This window comes from Geotrypetes seraphini, chromosome 13, assembly GCF_902459505.1.
Source record: "Geotrypetes seraphini chromosome 13, aGeoSer1.1, whole genome shotgun sequence".
Lineage (NCBI taxonomy): Eukaryota > Metazoa > Chordata > Amphibia > Gymnophiona > Dermophiidae > Geotrypetes > Geotrypetes seraphini.
The window spans coordinates 1,617,537-1,627,870 of NC_047096.1; the positions used below are offsets into that span (position 1 = coordinate 1,617,537).

The 10,334-nt window shown below is 45.1% G+C and overlaps 1 protein-coding gene across 3 annotated transcripts; it reads right to left on the bottom strand.

Annotated features, from left to right (window-relative positions):
- Nucleotides 1-1,394: 1,394 nt before the first annotated feature.
- On the bottom strand, nucleotides 1,395-6,364 carry FRS3 (fibroblast growth factor receptor substrate 3). Of its 3 annotated transcripts, none has more exons than XM_033919330.1 (7): nucleotides 6,250-6,364; nucleotides 5,724-5,846; nucleotides 4,117-4,294; nucleotides 3,782-3,968; nucleotides 3,397-3,558; nucleotides 3,077-3,234; nucleotides 1,395-2,918 (listed from the first exon to the last, which is right to left on the bottom strand). In XM_033919330.1, the coding sequence occupies exons 3-7, from the start codon at nucleotides 4,174-4,176 to the stop codon at nucleotides 1,992-1,994; spliced, it is 1,494 nt and encodes a 497-aa protein (XP_033775221.1). In that variant the 5' UTR covers nucleotides 4,177-4,294; nucleotides 5,724-5,846; nucleotides 6,250-6,364; the 3' UTR covers nucleotides 1,395-1,991. The 3 variants fall into 3 exon arrangements, with proteins under 3 accessions (XP_033775221.1, XP_033775219.1, XP_033775220.1); XM_033919328.1 differs by having other exon boundaries at nucleotides 4,117-4,297; XM_033919329.1 differs by having other exon boundaries at nucleotides 4,117-4,297; nucleotides 6,162-6,281.
- Between the last annotated feature and the right edge of the window lie 3,970 nt (nucleotides 6,365-10,334).

The window sequence follows — 10,334 nt, forward strand, 5'->3', positions numbered from 1 at the left end:
AGTGAGTGTTTTGTCTGATTATTTTTTATGATTTGTTATTGAATTTGCCAATTACTTGCTGGCTTTGTTACTGCTTCTGTACCTGCTTTGAACTCTACAGGGGATTTGGCAGGCAGGCTGTTTGATTATATTAGATCCTTTCTGTGAATTAAGGCAATTGACATACTTCCTTTGCAATGATATGATGGGGAAAATGTGGCTCCATGTCATCCACTGGCACATCATTCCTTTGTGTGCACACATGAGGAATGGTCAAATTCCTTTCCATTCATCCAGGGGAATTAGTGTGAATCGTTTCTGTAAATGGTAGGAATCCTTTCCAGGGAAGGCAGGAGAAGAGTCTAGTTCCATGGTTGAGGATGGGGGGATAGAAGGATACATTTTTCATAGGGCAGGGTTCCTCAATCCAGTCAGCCAGGTTTTCAGAATGCCCACTGTGAATATGCATTAGATAAATTTGCATGCTCTACGTCCACTGTGTACAAATTTATCTCAGACATAGTCATTGTGGGTATCCTGAAAACCTAACTGGCTCGTTGTGTCCACCAGCCACTCTGAAAGGTGTCAGCAGATCCAACAGACTAAACTTTCAGGATTCATTGCTGACAAGTCAGCACATACCCACATTGCGATAGCTTTGGGACAAATAAGATTATAAGCATAATCGACATTGGTAAACACTGGCCAGACAAGAAAAACACTGACAGCTCAACCTTCCACAAGCACAACCCAGGCCCTGTAAAGAGTGTACACCAGTTTTCCACAGCATTTGCACAGGCTGGAGGTGGGACCAGCGACAGACAGACATTTGTGCCCCAAAACTGGCAGGGAGAGAGAAAAATTAAGTCTTGTCTATTACATCACATTCAAAACCTGAGCTGTGATTAAAGGTGCTGCGTACCTCCATGGGGGAAGGGCTTGAAAATTACTGGCTGGGAAGGGGAAGATAGGCTTAGGGTTGAAAGCAACATTTTTGTGGTATTATGTTCCAATTGCCCAGATGAGGTTGTCTGATCCTGAAGAAATGGAATCTGCACCGATCATCAGATACACATCTGGCCACCTTGCTGGACTGACTGACATCGCCCATGTGACTATGTTATATGCAACGTTGCCACTTCTCAGTCAAGTACGTAATGTAAAATCTAACAGAGAAAATCTCCTAAATCAGACATTTAGGAACCAGTCACAGGCCATTGGGAAAATCTTACAAAACCTGTGGCCGAATCATCTCTATGTATTTGTTTTGTTGGAATAATCACCTTTTGCAATTGTAGGCAAACAATCTGCTATTCTCCACCAAACCCAAAACAAGAGAAAAACGTCCAATGAACCCCCAACTCCCTCAATCTAAGAGGACCCTGTGAATCCCAAATCAGAAGGAGGGTCTTCAGTTCATGAAAATCCATTTTTTCAAGGCCTGAGCAAAAGGGAAACAAACATTTACACCAACATCTTACTCATGAGAAACTCCCCTTCTGCCTTTGTGAGCAATTTTAAGACAAAAATATTCTTATTTTGACATGAGCCTGTAACTTTAAAAAATAGTTATCAACTACAGAATGTTTACAAAAATAAAATAAATTAAAAAAATAAATTAATAAGTTAAACAACAAATGAAAAGCACTTTGAGCATCTATAAAACACTGAGAAACCCAACAAAGCAGACGGTCAGACAAAGAGATGCACTGATGGAACCCTCCCCCGCCAGTCCCTAATTTCAAAGTTCACTGCTCCTGGCCTTTGAATGTCCTCTCCCCCACATTTGGCAGTCAGCAGCAGGAGATGATGCACCAAAGCGTCCCCCTTTCACGTTCTCTAAAAAGTCTGAAAGGTTTCTCTTTCAGCAAAAAAAATGCATTTGTACAGGTGGAGCACTGGCAGTTAGGAGCTGCTACAAGTGGGAAAGAGAGACAGAAACTGGGAAGGAAAAGGAAATGACTTTACAGAACGGAATATATGCTGGCCACAAAAGTCTAATCCCAGGGGCCTCACAGGGGCAGATCGGTACTGTTATGCCGGGTCTTTCTTGAGGTTCCATCATCTCTCGGGAGTGCCCTCTGCAGGCTAGACATGGCTGCCGTCTTTTTGAGGTCAATGATTGCGTACGAGTCTGCCTGGCGGACAGGGTTGATGGGGGTAGGTGTGCATGGGATACGAGGGTTCTGTTGCCCCTTCAGGTCACTCTTTCCTTCTAATTCCACCTGAATGTAGTTTAGCTGTCTTGGCTCAGAGTAAGGTCTCTGGAAATCAAAGCTGAAAACGTTTGGTCCACAGCTGCTGTGGGATGGAGCCCTGCCTCGCTGCAGGCCAGCATGCAGCATACCACTCTCTGTGTTCAAGTAATTCTGCATGGGGTTATCATCACGACAGCCATTCAGGGAAGGGCTGATCATATCCTCATCCTCTTCTTCATCTTCTTCCTCACCAGAATGAAGGGGTTGGCACTCCCAGACTGGAGGAAGCGAGGGCAGGTTCTCATAATGCAGAAGGGCTGTGCGACGGTGGGAACAGCTATTGGTGGAAATGTTCACACGGCTGCTTCCACGTTTCAGTGCATGACTGCTGGTGGGGAGCAAACCATTGATGTTCTCGTAGGCATACTGGGGAAGGTGGTAATCCCTCTTACACTCATTGTTATTGTTGTGGGATGCTTCTCTCTTCAAACCACACACATGACCCCCGCACTCCTGGTGGTGTCTGCAGAAGCTGTTGGCTTGCATTGGTATTCGCCTGTAAATGGGGGCTGGTCCCAGCACAAATTTCACCTCCCCTGGTTGCAGAAAGACCTGTGGGTTACGGTCTTCCAAAGAGCAACTGGGGGTCCCGTGATGTACCGTAGCCTCAGGCAGCGAATGCATACAACGTCGGCTTCTCATTTCCTCCTCCATGTTGGTTGTGTTCACATATGTGTGGGACTGCAAGGAAAAAATGAACAGATGGTAGCTATATGTTTTCCCATAAAAGTATGGTACAGAATGGTTTATAGACAGCACCATGAGAAAACCCTTAGCCAGGTCACAGCACTGGAAAAGAGAGTATCGGACAGAGCAAACAGTGGGCAAAGCACATGTACCTGTTCCTCGGGTGTTATGAGGCTGTGCACAGGCTCCTGACCAGCTGATGAATGCCGCAGGCTGCCCAGAGAAGGGGGGCGAGCAGTGGAGTAAGTGCCTCCTTCCCGGACAAAGCTGTGGAATCCATTTGGGAATCCTGTGATGGTGTAGCCCAGAGCTGAGGATGTTAGCAGGAAAAACTTACATAGCAAAGTATAGATGTAGCAACGTAGACAGATAAGAGAGAGCATGCATGGCGTTAGTGTTTTCTGCACACTTCAATCGGTCTTATGTTCTTATTGTCTGTTATTTGGAAGTATCCCAGAGAGAAGCCTCTTACCATTTGGTGTCTGTGGGGTGCGAGGGATGTCTAGTTCAGAGTGGTGACTGCTTCTGGTTAGGATTACAGGCTCCTCGACCACATTAATACTGTTACACTGCATCAACTCTTGCAGCAAGTTAAAGATCTCTTCTGCTCGTGAACACTTGAATGCAAAGATCCCTGCAGGGAGGATGCAAGAGGAAAACAGGATAACAACAATCACATGACCCTCAGTGCATACCAATCACAGACCCCTCCCACTCCACTAAGAATACTGGCAAACCTACCACTGAAACGGAATGCTACTGCCCTCCATTTCCACGATATTGTTTTCAGTGACTGGGGCCAATGGCCTCAGCTTCCATCAGGCCAGTCTCCCCTTACACAAAATGGCAGGACTCACCTTGTCCAGTCTGACAGCGCCGCCCACTCTCAAAGGAGAAAAGATTGGAATCATAACCATAGCGTCGCAGGCAGAGGTATGGCCACCTTACTGCATCCCGCTTCCGAGTGTGTAACACAAGTTCAGTCTGGGTCAGTTCCATCAATCCTGAGCCTAGCTCGTTACCTTCATCGTCCACATTTGTTACCTGGAAAGCCAAAATGACCGTGGCATTACCAGGGATCTACAGAGGTGGTCACTGAGACCCCATCGAGACATGCAGCTAAAGGGGCCAAAAAGAGCCAATAGGTTCAGCGAGTGAAAAAAAAAGCAGTACAAGCAACAGGCTGAATTACCTTGAATTTGGTGGGATGCTGGTCTGGGATGCTTTCTCCACAGCTGCAGCAGCTCCCCATGATGTCAGCAAGTCCCTGCAGGCCCAAGCATTACTCACAGCTCATGTTTCATCTGTCTTTCCATCTCCATTACCTCTCTTGTGGATCCTTCCAGTTATAGACGAATCCTGATAACTCACTGCTGGAAGAACACACAAAGACAGTAGACTCAACCACTGTAATGTCAATACAATACAAAATGTGGACTGAAATTTGTGACACATTTTTATTGATGTTGCCTGATTTTATTACTTTACATTTTTACTGTGACAGTGCATTGAAGTTTGATCTGCAAATTTGTAAAACTCTAAGATCATGTTTTTACTGTCTTCACATGATACGCCAATTAAAATCGATTCTGACTAGATGTACTTTGGTGAAGATAGTTCATTCATTAACAGCAGGCTCATTACAACTCCTTTTTTAATGGAGTAACAGCAGCCAACAGCTTGTGCAAAATACAGTGGCTAGGATGATAATTGGGACCAAAAGGAATGATCATCTCACACCTGTTCTTTATCGGTTACATTGGCTCCCATTGGATGCCAGAATTACTTAAGGACACCGCGTTCATTTTTGAAATGTTTTTTTAAACGTGGTTGTTCCAGCAATGTTTTAATTCATTTGTGTTTAGAGTCTGTGCTCTGTATTGTAGGTTGCATTGTAATATTACCATATTTTGCTCCTATCACTGTTTTTGATTGTAAACCTCTTTAGTACTTTGGACAAAGCAGTTGATAAAGTAAAATACATTTTTTATATTCTGTGATTTCCAGAATTCTGATTCATCACAGATTACAGCAAAGAGTCCATTCAGTTACTGGAAGATTCTGACTTAGAGAACCCAAAAGAAAAGGCTGAACTAAACTTCCAAAGTTTTAGAAAACAAAAAAAAGTTTTCAATTTCTTCCAGAAGCTCATTTAAAGCTCCTTTCACAAAGCCATAGTAGATTCCCATGCAGCAAATGTGGCGAATCCCATAGGAACCGAATGGGCTTCACTGCATTTGCTGTGAGAGAATTGCTAGCAGAGCTTTGTAAAAGGAGCCCTTAGTGTGACTGAAGTCTAATGTCCTTAGGGAGCAAAGTCCAAATTGCAGCTGCCTGATACAAAAACAAAGAGGAAAAGAAGTTTATATTTAACATTACTCACAGTTGGAAAGTTACGAGTAAACAGTTGTTCTGTGCAATGTTCTCCTTCAGGGAGAAAGTCAATATGTAATAGGGTAATTCACATACAATTTGGAATATCATAGTACATAATTTAAAGGTTATTCTGCCCTTCAAAGACAGTCAAGGTAACCTCTGACATAGCAGTTACCTGGTCAAATCTGCAAGAACAGAAAACCAATTTAGCTCCGTATTTTGTAAAGGTTGCAGATATTTCTGTGTTCGTTTTTTTAATCACCACTATACAGTAAATTGCAACAGTGTGTGGAAGACCAAAAGTTTAAATAAAATCAGCTAAAAAATATTTCCTAATTCTTCCCATTTGTCAAAGTTTCCTCAAACACTTTCCTAGTTCGTCAGCATGAAAAGACCATGATGGGAGTCAAAGCACAATCTCACCTGCTCATGGCCATCAAGGGTGGCAGTTATTACCCAGCCACATCCAACCCCTCTGCTGGGCGTCATGGCAGCCACGGTGACAAGGTCTGCTAAGGCTCCCGGGATCCAGGTCCCACATTTCACCTGCAAGCAGAAAGAGCAAAGTCAGCATAAGCAAGAAGCTGAGCTCAGTGCTTCCCAACCCCAAGCCAATGGGGGTTTCAGGCTAGCCCTAATGAATATGCATGAGAGAGGTGACAGCCATGCAAATCTGCTGCATGCATATTCATTAGAAAACTCCAGGACAGGGAGCCCCAGGTAGAAAACAGCTGGTCAGGTGAGGGGGGGCCCTTCAGCTCTAGGCTCAATGCAGATGGGGGGAGGGGCTGGGCAAGCTCTGGGTCCTCGGGAGGGGGAGGGGGAGGAATCTCTTCAGGTGCCCAGAGAGCTGCATCTGACCTGCACGGGGGGGGGGAGGGGGAGCAGGCTTCTATCGGGTCCGGCCGCCGGAGACGCGGGTTTCCTCGCTCGCGCACGGTGCACTCACATCTCGGGGCCTCCTCGCCGGGGTCAGAGGTCGCAGACGGGGAGCAGAGACGGCGGCCGCCAGATAGAGCGTCCTCTGCGGGCGGACTTGGCCCGTCGACCGGAAGTGACGCACGGGAAACGCGCCTCGAGGCGTGGAGGAGCGCGCGCCAGAGCCAGCCGCTCCCGATTGGCCACTGAGCGGCGAGGGGGCGGGGCGCTGCCAGGGGCTTCGTTGCACGCGCCGCCGTCTCGCGAGGAAAACTTGAAAGCTGGCGGGTGAAACGCCATTAGCCGCAGTTGCCCTAAAGAGGCCTTTAAGCAGCTTAAGAAAGGTTGGCCGAAGTTCCTGGAGGAAAAGTCCGTTGGCTGCTATTGAGACAGACGTGGGAGGAAACCGCTGCTCTTCTTTGGGAATCTAGAACGTTGCTACTATTTGGGATTCTTTATGGAATCTTGTCACTCTTTGGGATTCTGTTTGGAATGTTGCTACTATTTGTAGTTCTAGAATTTTCTTTGGGATTCCAGAATCTTGTCACTCTTTGGGATTCTGTTTGGAATGTTGCTACTATTTGTAGTTCTAGAATTTTCTTTGGGATTCTATATGGAATCTTGTCACTCTTTGGGATTCTGTTTGGAATGCTGCTACTATTTGGAGTTCTAGAATTTTCTTTGGGATTCCAGAATCTTGTCACTCTTTGGGATTGTGTTTGAAATTCCGGAATCTTATTATTATTTGGAAATCCAGAATGTTGCTACTATTTGGGTTCCTGCCAGGCACTTGTGACCAGAATTAGCCACTATGGAAACAGGAGACTAGGTTAGATGGATCCTTGGTCTGACCGGGTGGGGGAAGGGGGGGTTGTAAGGAGCATCCAGTGCCTTTTCTTTTGAGAGGAAGGTGAGAGGGTAGGGGATGGTTGGGGGAGTCCAGGCCTGGGTGGGGCATGGCACAGGGTATTTGGCCAGGCAAGAGGGAGTAGGCATCCCCCTGCCATTTTTGCTTCCTTGGGGGGGGGGGTCGCAGTGCCAGTTCATGAGGGAGTTGTTGAGGGTGGGCTATCAGCTGTGGGGGACTTTTTCTTTGCCTTTGAAAAAAAACAGACAGACCTGTCGGTAATACAGTTACTAGCTAGACCTGTCATTTTTTTTTCCGAAAGTTAAAACTCCAGGGTTTGTTGTGTTTTTGGGTTTTTTTTTATATAGCCAAGCGTTGTTAGTGCATCAGTCGCTTGGCTACTTTCCATGGGGTTTTAGCTCATTTGCAAGGCCGAATCAGAAAATGGGCAAGCAAGGGGAAAAACTTGCAGTGAGCTGTTTTGTGCATCGGGTCGGTAAAAACGATCATCGCAAAATCTATGTATCTAGTCCTATGTCCTCCCACCGCAATTATCCTAAGTGGGTATAAGGTAGGTAATATGGACAGGCACAGGATTTCTTTTAAATTTTGACTTCTCCGACAGGCTATTCGCAAAACTTTTCCTTGGAACACCACCCCTGTTCCTAAAATCCAACAGTATTTCTTCAGGATTCTTGAAATGTTAAAGCTATTAAGTACAAATATCAGCACACATGTCATACATTCATCAGCAGATGGCTTGGGGAAATTCAGTGCTTATTCCTAGGATACGCAGCATAAAATTTATTTTGCCGGGTACTTGTGATCTGGGTTGGCCATTGTTGGAAACAGGATACTACAATCAGATCTTTATCAATTTCTTGCAATTGAGTCTGAGGTCTGTAGACCAGTGGTTCCCAACCCTGTCCTTGAGGACCACCAGGCCAGTCAGGTTTTTGGGATAGCCCTAATGAATTTGCATGGGGCAGATTTGCATGCCTTTCACCTCCATTATATGCAAATCTCTCTCATGCATATTCATTAGGGCTATCCCAAAAACTCAACTGGCCTGATGGTCCTCCAGTACAGGGTTGGGAACCACTGCTGTAGACTACACCCACATAGATAGAAGTTCCATCTTCTCTTTTCAGAGTGATCCATATCGCTTCTTCCTCTCCCTAGGTCCCCTGCATTTCAGTCACTTGGATATCAATCTTTACATAGAGAGCTACCCCTCCACCTTTTTGACCATCTCTGTCCTTACCTAAAAAGATTATATCCTGGTATGTTTACATCCCATCCATGAGAGTCACTGAACCACGTCTCTGTGATAGCAACAATATCCAGGTCTGCCTCTAACATCAGGGCTTGCAGATCATGAACTTTGTTGCTTAGACTTGGAATGACTACGAGACGGCTTTGTATTTTCCAAAATCACATCAGCAAAGACATTAGCAGAAGAAATATTATATTGCCAGTTCAGACTATGCAGTGGAGAGTAGAACTTACACTGATATGCCGAACAGGGGGCAAAACTGCAGATCTGTACAAGACGTAGGCTCAATTTATTTGTGACAAAAAATTATTATATGCAAACCCTTTTACCAATCAGGGGACCCGACACGGTCCGTGTTTCGGACAAACCTTCGTCAGGGGTCCATGGTAAAAATAGAGGGAAAAAACAAAAAATCACAAAAAAACTGTATAGTGGCAGCAAAGTATGAGCGACGTCAAGATTCGTCACTGTAATAAGCCATCAAGGAAGAAGGGGGCTAGCACATCCCCGCTGGCATACGCAAGTAAATCTCTCTGGTTTTACCTGTGATGCATGGATTTTTATAGAGAGAAATTCTTTCTTTGTTCCAAAAAGCACATCCCCGAACTCTGGTCATGTACCTCCCTATTGGTACAAAAATGTATACCTAACTATTTCACCCCCCCCCAGTCCACGCCTCTCTCACTCCCCCCCAGGAGGGGGGCCCGAGTAGAAACAGAGGGCACTTCGTGAACTTTCTTCCTCTATGTCTGGAATCCTTATCACCTTGCAGATGCTGATTTGTGGTTTTACAACTCTACATCTTCAGGATGGCGTCCTTTAATGTAGACAGTCTTATGCAGAAGTTGAAACAAAGTTGCAAGGGTGACATTCCAGCACCCCAGCCATGCCTGGTTCCCATGGCTTGCTTCAGAGACAGGCAAAAAATGTCCAGCCTGTGGTTTAAAAGTTCTGTCTTGGTACCAGGCCCCTACGTCTCTACTCCCCCTTCGTCCTTCAGGGGTTGTTACTTGCTATGGGTGTTTTATGGCTTTTCAGGATGCCTTGCATTTGTCATACAGCACTGATAACAGCTCAGCACAAATGAACAATGGCCACAGAACCTTGGAGAAGTATCCTCCCAGCAGGGAATGGAGACAAGAACTTTGTAGCAAAAGGCTGCGAGGTTAGCATTTCAAAGGATACATGTGTTTACAGATAGCAAGGTTCTATCTGGGTAGCTTGTAAAGGAAGGCTGTGGGAAGATATGCATTAAAGTGTCTATAATGTCCAGCATACACAAGTTAGTCCAGTATGTCCAGGTTATCCATCTCAGACTGCAAGTGTTTGTGGTTATTGATTTCCAGTTATTTTTCAGTGGACAGATCCTGAGCTCCAGAGCTAAAACAGAAATCAAATGCTTGCTGTATGCAGATGATCTGGTCATTTTGTTCCCTACCTCATGAGGTCTATAATCTAAATCCACTCGAACCTACTGCAAAGCTGGAGACCTGCAAATAAACCTGGAAAAGGCCCCAAAACCTCTCAATACAATTTCAAATTCTCCATAGTCAAACAATAATATACAGGTCCTTGGAAAGAAATTAAATACCTCTAGGAATGCTAATCTGGCTATAAAATGCACTAAAAGAAAAAGCTATGGTGACCCCTATATGAAACAGAAAAATTTCTAGATAAATACCCCCAAACACAATGAGAAAATGATTTCATAGCAACATGTTAGGCCAGGGCCTGACATTAGCTCCCAAAAGAAAGCATGCACCTTCATGACTACAGATGCTCCCTGTTCACTGAAACATCTTTCTTATGCTACTTGCTGTAGGAAAAAGAATATGCAATTGAAACCACCCTATGTCCACTAAGTCTGTACTGTAATTGCTATAATCTAAACCCCTTGTCCATGCTGTAAATGATGAAGAGTCTAGGTCTCGCTAAAGTTTGTCCTACCCAAGCTATGAATGTACACTTCTCCTTCCCTATTCGCTGTGATAGG

What these genes read in the sequence shown, in the direction of transcription:
- FRS3 (XM_033919330.1), bottom strand. Translation starts at nt 4,176, where the DNA reads ATGGGGAGCTGCTGCAGCTGTGGAGAAAGCATCCCAGACCAGCATCCC. An exon ending in GCGCTGTCAGACTGGACAAG is followed by an intron (nt 3,559 to 3,781) that starts GTGAGTCCTGCC and finishes TCCTCCCTGCAG; the next exon opens with GGATCTTTGCATTCAAGTGT. An exon ending in CACCCCACAGACACCAAATG is followed by an intron (nt 3,235 to 3,396) that starts GTAAGAGGCTTC and finishes TAACATCCTCAG; the next exon opens with CTCTGGGCTACACCATCACA.